This window comes from Capra hircus, unplaced genomic scaffold (assembly GCF_001704415.2).
Source record: "Capra hircus breed San Clemente unplaced genomic scaffold, ASM170441v1, whole genome shotgun sequence".
NCBI lineage: Eukaryota > Metazoa > Chordata > Mammalia > Artiodactyla > Bovidae > Capra > Capra hircus.
Genome location: NW_017189707.1, coordinates 199,255 through 219,068, shown reverse-complemented (window position 1 = coordinate 219,068; position 19,814 = coordinate 199,255). Strand labels below are relative to the sequence as shown.

Sequence of the window (19,814 nt, the reverse complement as noted above, 5' to 3'; positions counted from 1 at the left end):
AGGTGTGATGAGACATGAAGTACATAGCATTCCCTATGCAATTTTCTTACCATAAATATTTAACAGCCATGTACTAAAATCTTTAGACTTAACTCTCAGTATATAGGGCTTCTCTGGTGGCTCAGATGGTAAAGAATCTGGTTACGCTTCAGGAGACCTGGGTTTGATCCCTAAGTTGGGAAGATCCTTTGGAGAAGGAAATGGCAACCCACTCCAGTATTCTTGCCTGAGAAATCCCATGGATAGAAGAGCCCGGTGGGCTACAGTCTATGGGTTACAACAGAGTTAGAGATAAACGAAAGACTTTTACTTTTTTTAGCATATAAGAAATGTAAGATGTGGAATAATAAGTTAAATGACACCAGAACAAAGTAATAAAAATTGTCCAGAGGGTGAAGCATTCTATAGGAAAATTGGCACCATATTTTCAACAAGTCAATGTTATTTAAAAAGAGAAGAAAACAGAACAAATCAACTGTAAGACACACTCAGGGGAGCTAATTGTGAAAGTTCAAATTTGAACTATTAGATGATACTGAGGAATTAACATTCATTTTGTTAAATATAATCACTGTATTATGTTTTAGAGGAAAATGTTTGGTAGGAAAATTTTTAAGAGACAGAAATGGAGGTACTTAGAAAATATCATGAATCTCTAATTCCAGGTGAAATGTATGTAAAAAAATGTTAACAACTACTAGTTATAGACAATGGTTATATGAGAATATAGGTTATATTTTTTAGTTCTACCTTTCTACAGGGATGAAAAATCAAAATAAAATTCTTGAAAAGGAGAAAAGGTTCTCCAATAGGGAAAGGTATGTCTCTTCATCTCAGGCTAGAAGGAATGAGCTAAAAGTGAGCACAGATACAAACAAGTGTCTGAGAATAAGGACAAAGTTGAAAAAGTACAAAACCTCATATTTATTTGTGACATGAGGCAAGACTGATTTCTGGAGGGCAGGTGTTAAGAAGATTTTGAGAGGGTAACAGGCAGGAAGGCCAGGGGTCTCCAAAGGAGGAAATAGGCTACAAGTGTCAGATATTTTTTCTCTCTCTCTTAAGTGGCAGGAAGAAACAAACAAGTGTTAGATTTTTCCCCCTTCTCTATACAAATTTTAAAAGACGTTCATCTTAAAATTCTGTGTGGCCATGACACCTGGCTCCACCTGAACTTAACTTTTCTTAAACCTTGAGCTAACCAATGGGTTTTTCTTACGGAAATATTTGTCTTAAGCTATGTTAATGGACTATGCATTTACCCTAGACTCTGTCTTCAACTCAGTTCTGCCTAAGACTCAGAACCAACCTGACAAACTCGCAAATGTTCTCTTAAGCTGTGTTAATGAGACTGTATTTGCTTGGATACCTGCCTTTCTTCAAGATTTATGTCATTTTATGGCCTGGGACAACTCATCTTGTGCCAGTGTTATCTCAAAATGCATGTTGTAGGTGAAGGGCCTGGTGCCAGTCTCTGAGTTTTGAGATATTTCCTTTCTCTAATTGACAGACTGCTAGTAGCAGTATAACATCTGGCTAAAGACTAGCAGGGGGGCACTCTTTCTGCCCCCTTCTGATGTCTATGTCAGAAGCTTTCTATCTCATTTATTCTTTCAGTTCAGTTCAGTTAAGTCGCTCAGTCATGTCCGACTCTTGGCGACCCCATGAATCGCAGCATGCCAGGCTTCCCTGTCCCGGAAGGACATCTCCCGGAGTTCACTCAGACTCACGTCCATCAAGTCCGTGATGCCATCCAGCCATCTCATCCTCTGTCATCCCCTTCTCCTCCTGTCCCCAATCCCTCCCAGCATCAGAGTTTTTTCCAATGAATCAACTCTTCTCATGAGATGGCAAAGTACTGGAGTTTCAGCTTTAGCACCATTGCTTCCAAAGAAAACCCAGGGTTGATTTCCTTCAGAATGGACTGGTTGGATCTCCTTGCAGTCCAAGGGACTCTCAAGAGTCTTCTCCAACACCACAGTTCAAAAGCATCAATTCTTCAGCGCTCAGCCTTCTTCATAGTCCAACTCTCACATCCATACATGACCACAGGAAAAACCATAGCCTTGACTAGACGGACCTTAGTCGGCAAAGTAATGTCTCTGCTTTTGAATATGCTGTCTAGGTTGGTCATAACTTTTCTTCCAAGGAGTAAGCGTCTTTTAATTTCATGGCTGCAGTCACCATCTGCAGTGATTTTGGAGCCCCCCAAAATAAAATCTGACACTGTTTCCACTGTTTCCCCATCTATTTCCCATGAAGTGATGGGACTGGATGCCATGATCTTTGTTTTCTGAATGTTGAGCTTTAGGCTGACTTTTTTGCTCTCCTCCTTCACTTTCTTTTTTTTTTTTTTTTTAATTTTTTATTTTTTTTAAATTTTAAAATCTTTAATTCTTACATGCGTTCCCAAACATGAACCCCCCTCCCACCTCCCTCCCCACAACATCTCTCTGGGTCATCCCCATGCACAAGCCCCAAGCAAGCTGCACCCTACGTCAGACATGGACTGGCGATTCAATTCTTACATGACAGTATACATGTTAGAATTCCCATTCAACAAGAGGCTTTTTAGCTCCTCTTCACTTTCTGCCATAAGGGTGGTGTCATCTGCATATCTGAGGTTATTGATATTTCTCCGGGCAATCTTGATTCCAGCTTGTGTTTCTTCCAGTCCAGCATTTCTCATGATGTACTCTGCATAAAAGTTAAATAAGCAGGGTGACAATATACAGACTTGACGTCCTCCTTTTCCTATTTGGAACCAGTCTGTTGTTCCATGTCCAGTTCTACCTATTGCTTCCTGACCTGCATACAGATTTCTCAAGAGGCAGGTTAGGTGGTCTGGTATTCCCATCTCTTTCAGAATTTTCCACAGTTTATTGTGATCCACACAGTCAAAGGCTTTGGCATAGTCAGTAAAGCAGAAATAGATGTTTTTCTGGAACCCTCTTGCTTTTTCCATGATCCAGCGGATGTTGGCAATCTGATCTCTGGTTCTTCTGCCTTTTCTAAAACCAGCTTGAACATCAGGAAGTTCACGGTACACGTATTGCTGAAGCCTGGCTTGGAGAATTTTGAGCATTACTTTAATAGCGTGTGAGGTGAGTGCAATTGTGCAGTAGTTTGAGCATTCTTTGGCATTGCCTTTCTTTGGAATTGGAATGAAAACTGACCTTTTCCAGTCCTGTGGCCACTGCTGAGTTTTCCACATTTCCTGGCATATTGAGTGCAGCACTTTCACAGCATCATCTTTCAGGATTTGAAATAGCTCAACTGGAATTCCATCAACTCCACTAGGTTTGTTTGTAGTGATGCTTTCTAAGGCCCATTTGACTTCACATTCCAGGATGTCTGGTTCTAGATTAGTGATCACATCATCATGACTATCTGGGTCATGAAGATCTTTTTTGTACAGTTCTTCCATGTATTCCTGCCACCTCTTCTTAACATCTTCTGCTTCTGTTAGGTCCATACCATTTCTGTCCTTTATGGAGCCCATCCTTGCACAAAATGTTCCCTTGGTATCTCTATTTTTCTTGAAGAGATCTCTAGTTTTTCCCATTCTGCTGTTTTCCTCTATTTCTTTGCATTGATCGCTGAAGAAGGCTTTCTTATCTCTTCTTGCTATTCTTTGGAACTCTGCATTCAGATGCCTATCTTTCCTTTTCTCCTTTGCTTTTTGCCTCTCTTCTTTTCACAGCTATTTAAGGCCTCCCCAGACAGCCATTTTGCTTTTCTGCATTTCTTTTCCATGGGGATGCTCTTGATCCCTGTCTCCTGTACAATGTCATGCACCTCATTCCATAGTTCATCAGGCACTCTATCTATCAGGTCTAGTCCCTTAAATCTATTTCTCACTTCCACTATATAATCATAAGGGATTTGATTTAGGTCATATCTGAATGGTCTAGCGGTTTTCCCTACTTTCTTCAATTTAAGTCTGAATTTGGTAATAAGGAGTTCATGATCTGAGCCACAGTCAGCTCCTGGTCTTGTTTTTGTTGACTGTATAGAGCTTCTCCATATTTGGCTGCAAAGAATATAATCCATCTGATTTCAGTGTTGACCATCTGGTGATGTCCATGTGTAGAGTCTTCTCTTGTGTTGTTGGAAGAGGGTGTTTGCTATGACCAGTGCGTTCTCTTGGCAAAACTCTATTAGTCTTTGCCCTGCTTCATTCTGCATTCCAAGGCCAAATTTGCCTGTTATTCCAGGTGTTTCTTGACTTCCTACTTTTGCATTCCAGTCCCCTATAATGAAAAGGACATCTTTTTTGGGTGTTAGTTCAAAAAGGTCTTGTAGGTCTTCATAAAACCGTTCAACTTTAGTTTCTTCAGTGTTACTGGTTGAGGCATAGACTTGGATAACTGTGATATTGAATGGTTTGCCTTGGAGATGAACAGAGATCATTCTGTCATTTTTGAGATTGCATCCAAGTACTGCATTTTGGACTCTTTTGTTGACCATGATGGCTACTCCATTTCTTCTGAGGGATTCCTGCCCGCAGTAGTAGATATAATGGTCATCTCAGTGAAATTCACCCATTCCAGTCCATTTTAGTTCGCTGATTCCTAGAATGTCGATGTTCACCCTTGCCATCTGTTGTTTGACCACTTCCAGTTTGCCTTGATTCATGGACCTGACATTCCAGGTTCCTATGCAATATTGCTCTTTACAGCATTGGATCTTGCTTCTATCACCAGTCACATCCACAGCTGGGTATTGTTTTTGCTTTGGCTCCATCCCTTCGTTCTTTCTGTAGTTATTTCTCCTCTGATCTCTAGTAGCATATTGGGCACCTAATGACCTGGGGAGTTCTTCTTTTGGTATCCTATCATATTGCCTTTCATACTGTTCATGGGGTGGCCGGGAAAAGCCACCTCCCTGAGCCTGAGGCTAGGGACGGCAGCTGGAAGGAGCCACCCACACCCGAGGCAAGGGCCCACAGCCCGGAGGAGCAACCCGAGGAAAGGTGGCTGCGCAGGCGCAGGAGTGCCTAGAGGAGCTATCCCACATTGAAGGTCAGGAATGGTGGCAGTAAGGAGATACCCCTCATCCAAGGTAAGGAGCAGCGGCTGTGCTTTGCTGGAGCAGCCGTGAGGAGATACCCCCACGCCCAAGGTAAGAGAAATCCAAGTAAGATGGTAGGTGTTGCAAGAGGGCATCAGAGGGCAGACACACTGAAACCATACTCACAGAAAACTAGTCAATCTAATCACACTAGGACCACAGCCTTGTCTAACTCAATGAAACCAAGCCATGCCTGCAGGGCAACTCAACACGGGCGGGTCATGGTGGAGAGGTCTGACAGAATGTGGTCTACTGGAGAAGGGAATGGCAAGCCACTTCAGTATTCTTGCCTTGAGAACCCCATGAACATTTATTCTTTAATAAAACTTTATTACACAAAATCTCTGAGTGATTAAGCCTTATCACTGGCCCCAGATTGAATTCCTCTCCTCCAGAGGCCAAGAATTCCGGCATCTTTCATGGCTCAGCAACAACCTCTCAATTTGAGGGCAGCAGTAACACTGCTTAACAGGACAAAAGGCTCAGGGCAACATCCCACCTCTGTCATCTATTCAAAAGGAGACTTTGGAGGGAAAAAAAATCTCTTAATAACCTTGACCTTCAGTTTCTACATTTATAAAATGGGGAAAATACTCATATACAGAAAGTTTCACATAGCTGTTATGAGGCTAAAAATGGTACTTCATAATAGAAATGTTTATTAGGCATATGATATAATACTAATATACAATATAAGCAGGTACTGTCATCGGTTTTAGAAATATAAAATAAGATTCTTCAGGAGCTTAAAGTAAGGGATCAAGTAGACAAAAAGAAAAGTAACATATAGGGTGAAATGTAAGAAAGTGAAGGTGAAGTCGCTCAGTCGTGTCTGACTCTTTGCAACCCCATGGACTGTAGCCTACCAGGCTCCTCCAGCCATGGATTCTCCAGGCAAGAATACTGGAGTGGGTTGCCATTTCCTTCTCCAAGGAAATGTAAGACAAAAGTTTATTTACAATTAGAGACCTTTAAATTCAAGGAAATGAAAACTGTTTGGTCAGATACTTACAGGGAAGAGAGAGCGGATGAGCCAGAACCACACAGGAGACAGGGTGATCAGCACTAAAAGTCAAGGGGTGGACTTCCCAGGGCAAAGAAGTAGAAGGTGCTGGCAGGGGAGAGGCTTAGGTAATATCCACCAGGCAAGATGGCGAACATGATCTTACCATGGCACCTGGCTGGAGGCCAGCGTCAATGAATTCATTCATGCATGCATGCATTCATTCAACATTCGAAAAATGTTTAGTAAGCACCTAGTAAGGATCAAGCCTGGTTCTAGGTACTAGCAACAACAGTGGCTAAGACAAGCTATCTCTCCTCATAAAGCTTATATTTTACTAATATGCAAATAGTTAAAGAGAAAATAGACATATTAACAATCATTCACAATATTCAACATTCATTCAGTATGCAAGTCCCTATTAAAGTTCCAGGCACTGTTCTAGGATCCTGAAGCACAGCAATGAAGAAAGCACACCAAACCCCTCTGCCCTCATGGAGCTTAAATTCAAGGAGAACGTGAAACATAAACAAGAAACCAGACAGTGGTTAATTATTCAGGAGAAATATCACATGGAGTCAGGTGTCATGGTGACAGGTAGCTGGCTCAGACTGGTGGGGCAGGGAAAGTCACTATGAAAAGGCAACATCTGAGCTAAGTCATCATTGCATAGGAAGGAAAAAGTCATGTGACAATCTGGGAACAGAGGATCCCAGGCAGAAAGAACAAACACAAAGATCCTGGGGTGAATACAAGCCCTGTGTGTTTCAGGGACCAGATATGATGATTACTGTGGCCAGAGGAAGGTGAAGGAGCCCTGTCTGGCGTGAAATCAGAGATGAGACGAGCTCAGGCTATAGATGGCCTCTGATGGCCAGAGGAGGGAATTTGTTTTTATGCTAAACCTCCCATCTGAGTGTAAAAGAAAGGCCTTCCTTAGACGGTTTTCAGGCAGGAACTGAGGTGACTTGATGTGACTACCATGGGTAGGATAATTTGTAGAGGAGCTAACGTGGAGCAGGGGGACTAGGAGGTAGAGAGTGGTTGACAGAACCAAGTCCAGAGCAGGAGTGGGAGGCAGAACAATGCCCCACCTCCCGAGCTTGACCATATCCTAATCGCAGGAACCTATGAATATGCTTCCTTATGTGATAAAAAGGACTTTGCAGACATTAAAGATACTGAGATGGGGAAATTATCCTGGATTATCCAAGTGGGCTCAATGTCATCATAAGGATCCTTATAAGAGGGAGCCACGGGGATCAGAGTCAGTAGTAGGAGAAATGATGAGTGAAGTAAGGAAGGGGCCAGGAGTCCAAGAAGGCAGGAAGCCTGTAGAAGCTGAAAAAGGAGGGAAACATTCCCTCTTGGAGCCACGAGGAGAATCCAGCCCTGATGGCACCTTGACTTTAGCCTAGTGAGACTTTGAGCTCCAGAACTATACGATAATACATTTGTGTTGTTTTAAGCCACTAAGCTAGCTGTACTTTCTTCCAGCAATAGAAAATGAATGTGCAAAGTAAAAAAAAAAGGATGATAAGGAAGAATGGCCAAGCAAAAAGGATCAGAAGTAGTTGGGGGGAGCAGGGGGAAGAGGTTTATCTGAGTTTACAGCAACAGAGATGGGCATCCACCCAGATGATAAAGCAAAGGTCTTTGTTCATAGTGTAATTTACTAAAGGAAGATAGGGATGAAGGCTGTTGGAACTGAAGAGGTCAAAGAATGTGGTACCTAGGAGACTTTAATAAGGTGACAAAAATAAAAGAATGCTGACAGCATAGGTGAATGAAGGAGAAGCAATCAAATGCCAAGGTTCTCAATGGAGAAGCAGAAGTGACTAGAAATCAGCAGAAGGTGTATCGCTGCCAATGGATAGAAGGTATTATAACTGTGCAGAATGAAACAAATATGGAAGGAGTTCTGCATGAAAATGATTCAGAAATGGCCACGTGAAACTAGAGAAAGGCCAACAATACCACTGACTCCAAGGATTGGGGGTGGAGGCGCTCTAAGTTCACAGGCAAAGGTGACACAAGAAAAGAACCAAAGAACTGGGTGGAAAATGAGCAGACTCTGGCATCGCAGAAGCAAACAGGAGGAATGAACATGGTGAACAGCGTCAAGTGCTACTTAAGAGTCAGCAGAGACTGTCCACTGAATTCGCTGAGTGGTGGGGACAGAGCCACTGGAAAACAGACAGAAAGCAAAGTCACCTCCTATTTGTGAAGCAAGCTAGAGGAGGCTTAGTGAAATGAAGGAGGCATTAGTGAAATTAAAGATAGGTGACATGTAAATACCAATCAGAAAGACCCAGTTGAGAGGGAGAGAGGGAGGATACAGAAGAGAAAGGATAATCACAATAATGTGAGGTCCTTGAGAAAGCAGAGGACACAGGGGCCAAAGCACAGTGCACAAGAGGGCGATTAAAGAACCAGATGCTTCCTCTGTTAGAACAGGAGGGAGGAGGAAGCGACTGACCTGGGTACCGGGGTGTCTGTAGACTGAGAGAAGAGCTGAGGAACTGCTGTCAGGGGGCTTCCATTTGGTTTGTGAAATTAAAAAAAAAAAAAAGAAGGGGTCATCCACGAAGAGCTGGGGCTTGTGGGGAGATGTGGGAAATTCATAAAGGGCTTAACATACTCAGTGAGAAGAGGAAGAGTAATATTTCTGTGTGGGATACATGCTGCCATGAGGTTTTTCTCCAGCATCCATCAGATGTAGGGGTTTAGGCACCAAGAAAGCAGATGGTCGATCTGCCTGGGCTGAGCTTGACAAGTGACAGGTGAAAGGAAGTCTGCAGCTCAGGCAGGAGCATAACCAAAGTAATGATCATTGCTCTAAGGTGATAAGAGAAGGGGAACAAGAAGGGGCTGCTGGGAAATTGACAGGTCAGGGGACTCAGGATCTAACAGTGAGCACTGAGCTCACTGAAGAAACAGTGAGCAGATTGAAGACAGAGGAGTAGCTGGCTAGTTCTATCTAACTGCTTCATAACAGCCCTTTAGATGTAGAACAGTTTCAAATAACAAACCTGGGATCTATGTGTGTGCATGGGTGGCTGGAATAAAGGGGAGGGAAAGAGTGGTTATCTTTATAACACCATAAAAGTCACCCAAGATAGTAGGAGCACCAGGGGTGGAGAGGGAGACACTGAGCCAGATGGTAAAGTCTCCAGTGAGGAAGGACCAGCTGGCCACAAGGTAACTGCACCAAAGAACCTTTCAATTCCAAGCAAATAAAAATTTAACCAATCACATACTATCATAAATGATTAAAGCTGTTAAAGGCTCTGGCTCTAGTGTAAGCAAGGCAACCCACTTCACTATTCTTGCCTGGAGAATCCCATGGACGGAGGAACCTGGTGGGCTATAGTTTACGGGGTTGCAAAAGAGTCGGGCATGGCTGAGTGACTAAACACCAACAAAATGTTGCAACAAAGCCTGAGAGAAAATAAAGGCCAGTAGAAAAATCTGAATCTATTCCTTACCTCTTCGTCATCATTTTCTCAAGACTGCTAAAAAATAGTCTTCTACTAGAAAAAAGTGAACAGGCTTGGTGTACAGAAAACAGTTAACACTGCAAGCCTGAGCCTGCATTCAAGGCTAGCCCTTGGCTGGCATCTAGAATTTGGATTTTGGGAAGAATAACCATCACCCTAACTGATAGAAGTGGCCGAACGATTTGTACAAACAACGTGCTTTATGCTGAGGGTCTGCCTTCCTTCTGTGAGTCTGGAATTTTGGTACACGCTGTGCCTACATCATCAGCTCCCAGTCAGAAACCCTTGGGCACTGAGTCTCTATGAAGCTTCCCCGACAGCATTTCACACACTGAGTCGGCACAACTCATTGCTGGAGGAATCAAGTCGACTCCACTAGACAGGACGCTTGGCGCTTCTCTTGGACCTTTCCCTTCCTTTGCCCACTGCTGATTTTGCTTTCTGTCCTCTTGCTGTAATAAATCTTAGCCATGAGTATGGCAATAAGCTGAGTCCTGTGAGTCCCCCAAATGAATCATCGAACCTGGGGTTCTTGGAAACTCCCAACACACATGAGTTTTTATCTTACCTGGAAATTTTTATTAATCAGCAATGCTAATGAAAGGTTGTTGCTGAACCACAAAGGACACTGGGATTCTTGGCCTCCAGAGGAGAAGAATTCAATCTGGGGCCAGAGATGAAGCTTGATCACTCAGAGCTTTTGTGTAATAGAGTTTTATTAAAGTATAAAAGGGACAGAGAAAGCTTCTGACATAGACATCAGAAGGGGGATGGAGAGTGCCCCCTCACTAGTGTTAGCAATGGAGTTATATACCTTTTAATTAGTTATTACAATGAATCAAAAGAATGTCTGGAGGTTGTAAAGATCTTACTAGACCCACTCTCATAATTTACATTTTAAGATAACAGGATTAGCCAGAAGGTTTTCAGGAAGGAGAAACTGTCCTCAAGCAGGATACATTGTTGTTGTATAATCCCTAGTACAGAGTTTAAACTGAGTTGTGTAATTGACTAAGACTAAGGAATGTAGACAAAAGAAGTTTGTCCTTTCCTCCTCCTTGAGAATTCCAGACCCCTCTCTCCTTGCGGACCCCCCGATTTCTCATCAACCTGCCTAGGAATTGATTATCTCAATAACAGCATCAGCATTTTACTGTCAAACATTCTGAATATGTCTCTGTCTATATAGATTTTATATAAAGTTCAGTGTTCTGTGTCAACTCCTTTAAGAGAAAGGCATGAGGAAAAGCCACATAAACATTCAGTATAGCTTTCCATCAAAAAGCTAAGAATATATTCCTTCCTTCCTATGCCAACCTGAGCACTATCATTTAGTGTGAATTTCTCAGGTCTGAACTTTGGCCCTGACGAGTATTCCTGGGCAAGTTAGTAAGTCTCACCTCCCTTTCTTCATCTACAAAATTAAAACAATAACAGTATCTATCTCCAAGGGAGTTGCAAAGATTAATGCATTCACATAGAAAGTATTTATTGCAACCCATGGCATAAAAAAAGCTGTATTTGTGTTGTAATTATCACCTGGCCTTCAAACTCCAGATTTTTATTGTTTGGTGGCCTGAATTGGTTTAATAGTCTTACCTCTATATATTAGGTCTGATAAATTTTCTAAAACATAAGACTAATTTTTAAAATTTAATTTACTTCTAAAAAATGAAATTACAAAAGACAGAAATAGTCTAGTCTCAAAATGACGGAATTGGAAATTAAATCTTGGGAATAAACCCTATTTTAACACCAAAGCTTCTTTTAATATAAGAATATAAAATGAAATGTAAAACAAAAACTGTCACTTGGTTATTTCTGAGAATAACTCGAGTACACAGTCTAATTTCCCCCAAATTCCAAAGAGAATAAAGACAGACTCACAGGTGGAATTTTATCAAGAGCAACTGGAGTGTGAGAAGATGTTCACATAAGATCACTGGAGTGTAAAAGGCAGCTCATTTTTGTGCTTGTAACCATACTTATTATTCAATTTTACTAATATTCATTTTATAAGATAGCCTTCCCCACACACATACACAAATTTTACAAGTGTCTGGTGCGCTATGTCTGAATTACAAAGTGTGTACTTCTGCTGCTGCTGCTAAATTGCTTTAGTTGTGTGGGACTCTGTGCGACCCCATAGACAGCAGCCCACCAGGCTCCCCCGTCCCTAGGATTCTCCAGGCAAGAACACTGGAGTGGCTTGCCATTTCCTTCTCCAATGCATGAAAGTGAAAAGTGAAAGTGAAGTAGCTACGAAGTAGCTACAAGACTTAATTGGTTTAGTAAGTCTTCCAGGTTCTAACTGCACAGTTCCCCTATCTGCATTCTCAGGAAAAAAAAAAAAAAACAAATACAGGTAAAGAGGGCTCATCAACCAGCCTGTCTTATTCCAAATCTGATTAAAGAAAATCTAAGTGGCCACCACTTAGAAAATAAGACAAAGAAGTATATTAAGGTTTTCAAATTCCAGATTTTCCGTTATTCAGCACAGAAGCACAGTGACAGGTACTAAGCCACAGTAATTTTTATTTTATTTTATTTTAATTTTTTAATTTTTACTTTATTTTACTTTACAATACTGTATTGGTTTTACCATACATTGACAAGAATCCACCATGGATGTATACAAGCTCCCAATCCTGAATCCCCCTCCCACCTCCCACCCCACATCATCTCTCTGGATCATCCCCATGCACCAGCCCCAAGCATCCTGTATCCTGTATCGAACATAGACTGGCACTTCGTTTCTTACATGATAGTATACATGTTTCAATGCCATTCTTCCAAATCATCCCACCCTCTCCCTCTCCCTCAGAGTCCAAAAGTCTGTTCTATACATCTGTGTCTCTTTTGCTGTCTCGCATACAGGGTCATCATTACCATCTTTCTAAATTCCGTACAGATGTGTCAGTATACTGTATTGGTGTTTTTCTTTCTGTAAGCCACAGTAATTAATAACCCACTGCTAACTTCTATTATGAGTGCCTGGGACTTTGACCTCAAACCTGCCAGGATTAGAGCCCTTGGCGACAAGGTACCCCAGGTTTTGTTTGGACCACACTCCATGAGGCTGGTTATCTCTGTCTAGGACTGAAACCACCAATGGGAGAGGTGCTTGTGTAGTTGACATATCACTGGTAACATAACTAGTTAGGAGAATACTGAAACCCAGGACAGGACAGGGGACTCTGGAGGCTCTCTGCACACAGCAAGTTTGTGTACAATGCTCATCATTCCCTGAAAACAAGCTGAATTAAGTGAATTCATTTTACCTCTTCATTAACATACTCCCAAGAAAATATTATACCAGATGAAACACCTCTTGTGTAGATCAAGAGAAGGCACAGCACTTTTTCTTTTGTTTTGCTTCGTTTTCATTGGAGTGAGATTGGTTTACAACCTTGTGTTGGTTTCTGCTGTGCAAAGTGAATCAGCTGTGTGTGCGTGTATATATATATAGAATAGTGAACACATTCAAACTCACCATTGCAAAAGTACCGACAGTTGGTCTCTTTTCTTTCTTCTCATCTTTTTTACTGAAAAACCTAGCAACAGAATTACATAAAACTTTAAAAACTATGTAAATCTATATCCAATCAATGTTGAGCTTATATTTAGCAACAACCAGGACAAAGAAACATGTCTACAGTGTCATTAACAAAAAAAACAGGTTATAATATGATCCCATTTATAAAGTTTGTTTAATAAACCTAGAAATCTACACACAGGGCTATCACTGGGTATTGAGATTTCAAATTATTTTCTTCCTTGTGCCTTTGGTATTTCCTAATTTTCTATGATGAATACACAGAGACACACAAATTTGGAATTAGAAAAACTATGGGAAATAGATGGGGAAACAGTGGAAACAGTGTCAGACTTTATGTTTTGGGGCTCCAAAATCACTGCAGATGGTGACAGCAGCCATGAAATTAAAAGACGCTTACTCCTTGGAAGAAAAGTTATGACCAACCTAGATAGCATATTCAAAAGCAGAGACATTACTTTGCCGACTAAGGTCCGTCTAGTCAAGGCTATGGTTTTTCCAGTAGTCATGTATGGGTGTGAGAGTTGGACTGTGAAGAAGGCTGAGCGCCGAAGAATTGATGCTTTTGAACTATGGTGTTGGAGAAGACTCTTGAGAGTCCCTTGGACTGCAAGGAGATCCAGCAGTCCATTCTGAAGATCAGTCCTGGGATTTCTTTGGGAGGAATGATGCTAAAGCTGAAACTCCAGTACTTTGGCCACCTCATGCGAAGAGTTGACTCACTGGAAAAGACTCTGATGCTGGGAGGGATTGGGGGCAGGAGGAGAAGGTGATGACAGAGAATGAGATGGCTGGATGGCATCACTGACTCGATGGCCGTGAGTCTGAGTGAACTCCGGGAGTTGGTGATGGACATGGAGGCCTGGCGTGCTGCGATTCATGGGGTTGGAAAGAATTAGACATGACTGAGCGACTGAACTGAACTGAACTGATGGACACCATATCTTTGACAAAGGAGGCAAGAATATACAATGGAGAAAAGACAGTCTCTTTAACAAGTGGTGCTGGGAAAACTGGTCAACCACTTGTAAAAGAATGAAACTAGAACACTTTCTAACACCATACACAAAAATAAACTCAAAATGGATTAAAGATCGAAACATAAGACCAGAAACTATAATACTCCTAGAGGAGAACATAGGCAAAACACTCTCAGACATAAAGCACAGCAGGCTCCTCCATAACACACCTCCCAGAATATTGGAAATAAACGCAAAAATAAACAAATGGGACCTAATTAAACTTAAAAGCTTCTGCACAACAAAGGAAACTATAAGCAAGGTGAAAAGACAGCCTTCAGAATGGAGGGGAAATAATAGCAAATGAAGCAACTGACAAACAACTAATCTCAAAAATATACAAGCAACTCCTGCAGCTCAATTCCAGAAAAATAAATGACCCAATCAAAAAATGGGCAAAAGAACTAAACAGACATTTCTCTAAAGAAGACATACAGATGGCTAACAAACACATGAAAAGATGCTTAACATCACTCATTATCAGAGAAATGAAAATCAAAACCACAATGAGGTACCATTTCACACCAGTCAGAATGGCTGCAATCCAAAAGTCTACAAGCAATTAATGCTGGAGAGGATGTGGAGAAAAGGGAACCCTCTTACACTCTTGGTGGGAATGCAAACTAGTACAGCCACTATGGAGAACAGTGTGGAGATTCCTTAAAAACCTGGAAATAGAACTGCCTTATGACCCAGCAATCCCACTGCTGGGCACACACACCGAGGAAACCAGAATTGAAAGGGACACGTGTACCCCAATGTTCATCGAAGCACTGTTTATAACAGCCAGGACATGGAAGCAACCTAGATGTCCATCAGCAGATGAATGGATAAGAAAGCGGTGGTACATATACACAATGGAGTATTACTCAGCTATTAAAAAGAATACATTTGAATCAGTTCTCATGAGGTGGATGAAACTGGAGCCGATTATAGAGAGTGAAGAAAGCCAGAAAGAAAAACACCAATACAGTATACAGGGATCAAGACCATTCCCATGGAAAAGAAATGCAAAAAAGCAAAATGGTTGTCTGGGGAGGCCTTACAAATAGCTGTGAAAAGAAGAGAAGCAAAAAGCAAAGGAGAAAAGGAAAGATATAAGCATCTGAATGCAGAGTTCCAAAGAATAGCAAGAAGAGATAAGAAAGCCTTCTTCAGCGATCAGTGCAAACAAATAGAGGAAAAGAACAGAATGGGAAAGACTAGAGATCTCTTCAAAAAAATTAGAGATACTAAGGGAACATTTCATGCAAAGATGGGCTTGATAAAGGACAGAAGTGGTATGGACCTAACAGAAGCGGAAGATATTAAGAAGTGGTGGCAAGAAGACACAGAAGAACTGTACAAAAAAGATCTTCATGACCTAGACAATCACGATGGTGTGATCACTCACCTAGAGCCAGACATCCTGGAATGTGAAGTCAGGTGGGCCTTAGAAAGCATCACTACGAACAAAGCTAGTGGAGGTGAAGGAATTCCAGTTGAGTTATTTCAAACCCTAAAAGAGGATGCTGTGAAAGTGCTGCACTCAATATGCCAGCGAATTTGGAAAACTCAGCAGTGGCCACAGGACTGGAAAAGGTCAGTTTTCATTCCAATCTCAAAGAAAGGCAATGCCAAAGAATGCTCAAACTACCGCACAATTGCACTCATCTCATATGCTAGTAAAGTAATGCTCAAAATTCTCTAAGCCAGGCTTCAGCAATACGTGAACCCTGAACTCCCTGATGTTTAAGCTGGTTTTAGAAAAGGCAGAGGAACCAGAGATCAAATTGCCAACATCCACTGGATCATGGAAAAAGCAAGAGAGTTCCAGAAAAACATCTATTTCTGCTTTACTGACTATGCCAAAGCCTTTGACTGTATGGATCACAATAAACTGTGGAACATTCTGAAAGAGATGGGAATGCCAGACCACCTGACCTGCCTCTTGAGAAATCTATATGCAGGTCAGGAAGCAACAGTTAGAACTGGACATGGAACAATAGACTGGTTCCAAATAGGAAAAGGAGTACGTCAAGACTGTATATTGTCACCCTGCTTATTTAACTTATATGCAGAGTACATCATGAGAAACGCTGGACTGGAAGAAACATAAGCTGGAATCAAGACTGCCAGGAGAAATATCAATAACCTCAGATATGCAGATGACACCACCATTATGGCAGAAAGTGAAGAGGAGCTAAAAAGCCTCTTGATGAAAATGAAAGAGGAGAGTGAAAAAGTTGGCTTAAAGCTCAACATTCAGAAAACGAAGATCATGGCATTGGTTCCATCACTTCATGGGAAATAGATGGGGAAACAGTGGAAACAGTGTCAGACTTTATTTTGGGGGGCTCCAAAATCACTGCAGATAGTGACTGCAGCCATGAAATTAAAAGATGCTTACTCCTTGGAAGAAAAGTTATGACCAACCTAGATAGCATATTCAAAAGCAGAGACATTACTCTGCCGACTAAGGTCCATCTAGTCAAGGCTATGGTTTTTCCAGTAGTCATGTATGGATGTGAGAGTTGGACTGTGGAGAAGGCTGAGTGCTGAAAAATGGATGCATTTGAACTGTGGTGCTGGAGAAGAATCTTGAGAGTCCCTTGGACTGCAAGGAGATCCAACCAGTCCATTCTGAAGGAGATCAGCCCTGGGATTTCTTTGGAAGGAATGATGCTGAAGCTGAAACTCCAATACTTTGGCCACCTCATGCAAAGTGTTGACTCACTGGAAAAGACTGATCCTGGAGGGATTGGGGGCAGGAGGAGAAGGAGACGACAGAGGATGAGATGGCTGGATGGCATCACTGACTGGATGGATGTGAATCTGAGTGAACTGCGGGAGCTGGGGATGGACAGGGAGGCCTGGTGTGCTGCAATTCATGGGGTCGCCAAGAGTCGGACACGACTGAGAGACTGAACTGAAGTGAACTGAAAGCATATATATGGAATTTAGAAAGATGATAATGATAATCCTGTATGCGAGAGAGCAAAAGAGACACAGATGTATAGAACAGTCTTATGGACTCTGTGGGAGAGGGAGACGGTGGGATGATCTGGGTGAATGCCATTGAAACATGTATAATATCATATATGAAACGAATTGCCAGTCCAGGTTTGATGCATGATACTGGATGCTTGGGGCTGGTGCACTGGGATGACCCAGAGGGATGGTATGGGGAGGGAGGTGGGAGGGGGGGTCAGGATGGGGAACACGTGTATACCTGTGGTGGTTCATGTTGATGTATGGCAAAACCAATATAATATTATAAAGTAATTAACCTCAAATTAAAATAAATAAATTTATATTTAAAAATCATGAAATCATATTCAGATTCAACATTGTTTTTAAAAAATCTCTTTAATGTCCACACTTGTATTTCTTTTCTCTTACACTGAAAAGCTTAGTTTCTAATAATATTAATAACCTTACTCATTTACCCTTTACCATTTATTATTTATTATTATTTACCATTTATTATTATTATATTTACCATTTATTATTAAGTTTACCATTTATTACTAACAGAGCTTATTGAGTGAAATTGAAAATTTCCTGTACAGATACTGCACTGTGATAAAAATTTACTTAAGATAATTATTTTTCCTATGTGATTACAGAGCCAATTCTATACACAGGATAATTTTACACCATTCTAATAATTCTTTGGTAGTACACTCTTCTCACAATTACTTCTACCAGAGTCAGATACCCACTGCCTTAAAAAGAAAAAAAGAATACTTAAAAGCAGTTGTGGCCTTCTGTCCCATCTGGTGCGTGCCACTAACATGCAGTGTTTATGTGACTGTTTTACCAGAAGGAACACACTGGACCACAAAGCAGGCTCGCGGACGATCAACATCACACGTAAAGCAGAAGGTTATAAAACACAGGAAAGGAAATGAACCTTGGCCTGTGTGGGACCAGAAAGCTGAGGAAGAAGCTCACCGTGCAAATGCTAGGCTCAACTCAAGCAAGCGAACCTCCGCAATTGCCCGTATTTAAGATACAAAAACCCATCACCACCACCGTCATCAGCTCATTTAATTCAGAGTTGGAGGCCGGAAACAAATCTCCCAAGTTTCTCAAGCCATGTCAAGTATGAAAGTGGAACAAACTACCTTTTTTTGTCCCTTTTCAAGAAATTTCCACCCCCTGCTCTTCCACTGCGGCCGTCTTCAAGATCCATCGCGACCTGAGGAGCAACCACAGCCAATCAGTCAAACGCAAGATCCTCAGAAGGCTAAGGTGAAACTGAACTTTCCTACAACTTTACTCCGCCGGCAGAAGGGCGGAGCGCTCGCCCTGATGCTTCAGCGGCTCGTGGTCGCGAGGGTCGCCGCAGGGACATGCCTCATTGTCAGGCATCCAGCCTCCGCACGCGAGCCGAGGGGCAGAGCGGCGCGCCGGCCCGGACTTTGCCCGCCTCCACCGCAGCGCTCCCTCCCGGTTCCCCACGCCATCCATCTGCCCGCGGGCTCAGAGCCCGGCTGCCCGCACAGCGCTGGCTCTGCAGGCTCGCGGCAGCAGACTCCAGGGCGCATAACTAGCTCAAAAAAACCCCCAAAACACCAACTAGAGACGGGTGCCTCAAGAGCTCCGCAACTGAGAATAAGTCTCACCCCTTTTAGTCCCCGTGGACTTGCCAACTGGCATCTCCCCTTCCCTCTCCTCCGAAGCCCTCCGCCCCAGGAGACCCAACTCAGGAAATTAGAGAGCCCACCCATCCTCCCCGCCCCGAACCTTCTCCGTCTAGTCCCCAGCTTCCCGCGCCCTACCTCGGGCTTTCCCTCGGAATGTTCACCAAGGCGTGAACCTTTGAAGAAGAGATTCAGACTCCAGCGGAAAGACGCGGCGGATGCGAACAGCGGTCTCGGCTCCTGAGAGTCTTGAAGAGCCGCTGCTCGAACGCGCCCCGACTTCCCGTGGCCCTGCGAGCAGGGAGCGGAGAACTTGCGCAAAGCCCACGCCCGGTGCTCTGCGCTCGGCCAATCAGCCGCAGGCTCGGGACAGCTCCGGCCGGTTCTATTGAATCCTGATTGCGCCGTTAAGAAACAGGTTGGAATTAGGGGAGGAATGTCCTCGCTTCTCTTGCGCCTCAGTAAAGGGGCGAGCAGGGGAACGCTTATCAGCTGAATCACCGAGGGCTTTTACGTTTAGAGAGCCCTTGTCTGTCCAGGTCCACGAAACTATGAATGTATAGATAGATATAAATGTCAGTATAGAATTCGCTTCTTGTGACTCGAGTAGATAAGGGAAATTTTCTTTGATATCGCATCCAATATATTCTAATAAAACAATTTCCGGCTGTGCCCATTGTGTAGTTAAAATTTCCTTTCGCTCTATTATATTTTGTTTTTCATTAGATTGCACATTGTTACTTTTTTTTTCTTTAAGTCATATATTTTTGTCTTTATAACAACAAATTAAAGATATGGTGAAAAAATAAAATTCCCTTCCAAGCAGCATTATTTAAAAAGCCAGGTGAAATTTTTCTGCAAGTGTTTTCTTCAGTATGTTTGACAGTTTCTAAGGTGTATATGTTTATCCTTTATTTGAAGAGACATACAAATAAATGGTCTTTCCCGGTGGCTCAGATGGGAAAAAACCTACCTGCAATGCCGTAGATGGGGTTCGAATCCTGGGTGGGGAAGATCCTCTCGAGAAGAAAATGG

General features: G+C 42.4%; 1 protein-coding gene across 1 annotated transcript in view; it reads right to left on the bottom strand.

The window, feature by feature from the left end:
• Positions 1 to 13,126, bottom strand: part of LOC106502019 (multidrug resistance protein 1) — a 105,018-nt gene extending 91,892 nt beyond the window's left edge. Inside the window, exon 1 of the mRNA XM_018044689.1 lies at positions 13,070 to 13,126. Within this exon, the coding sequence (XP_017900178.1) occupies positions 13,070 to 13,072 (3 nt within the window). The 5' untranslated portion in view covers positions 13,073 to 13,126. The remainder of the gene's footprint in view (positions 1 to 13,069) is intronic.
• Positions 13,127 to 19,814: the final 6,688 nt, after the last annotated feature.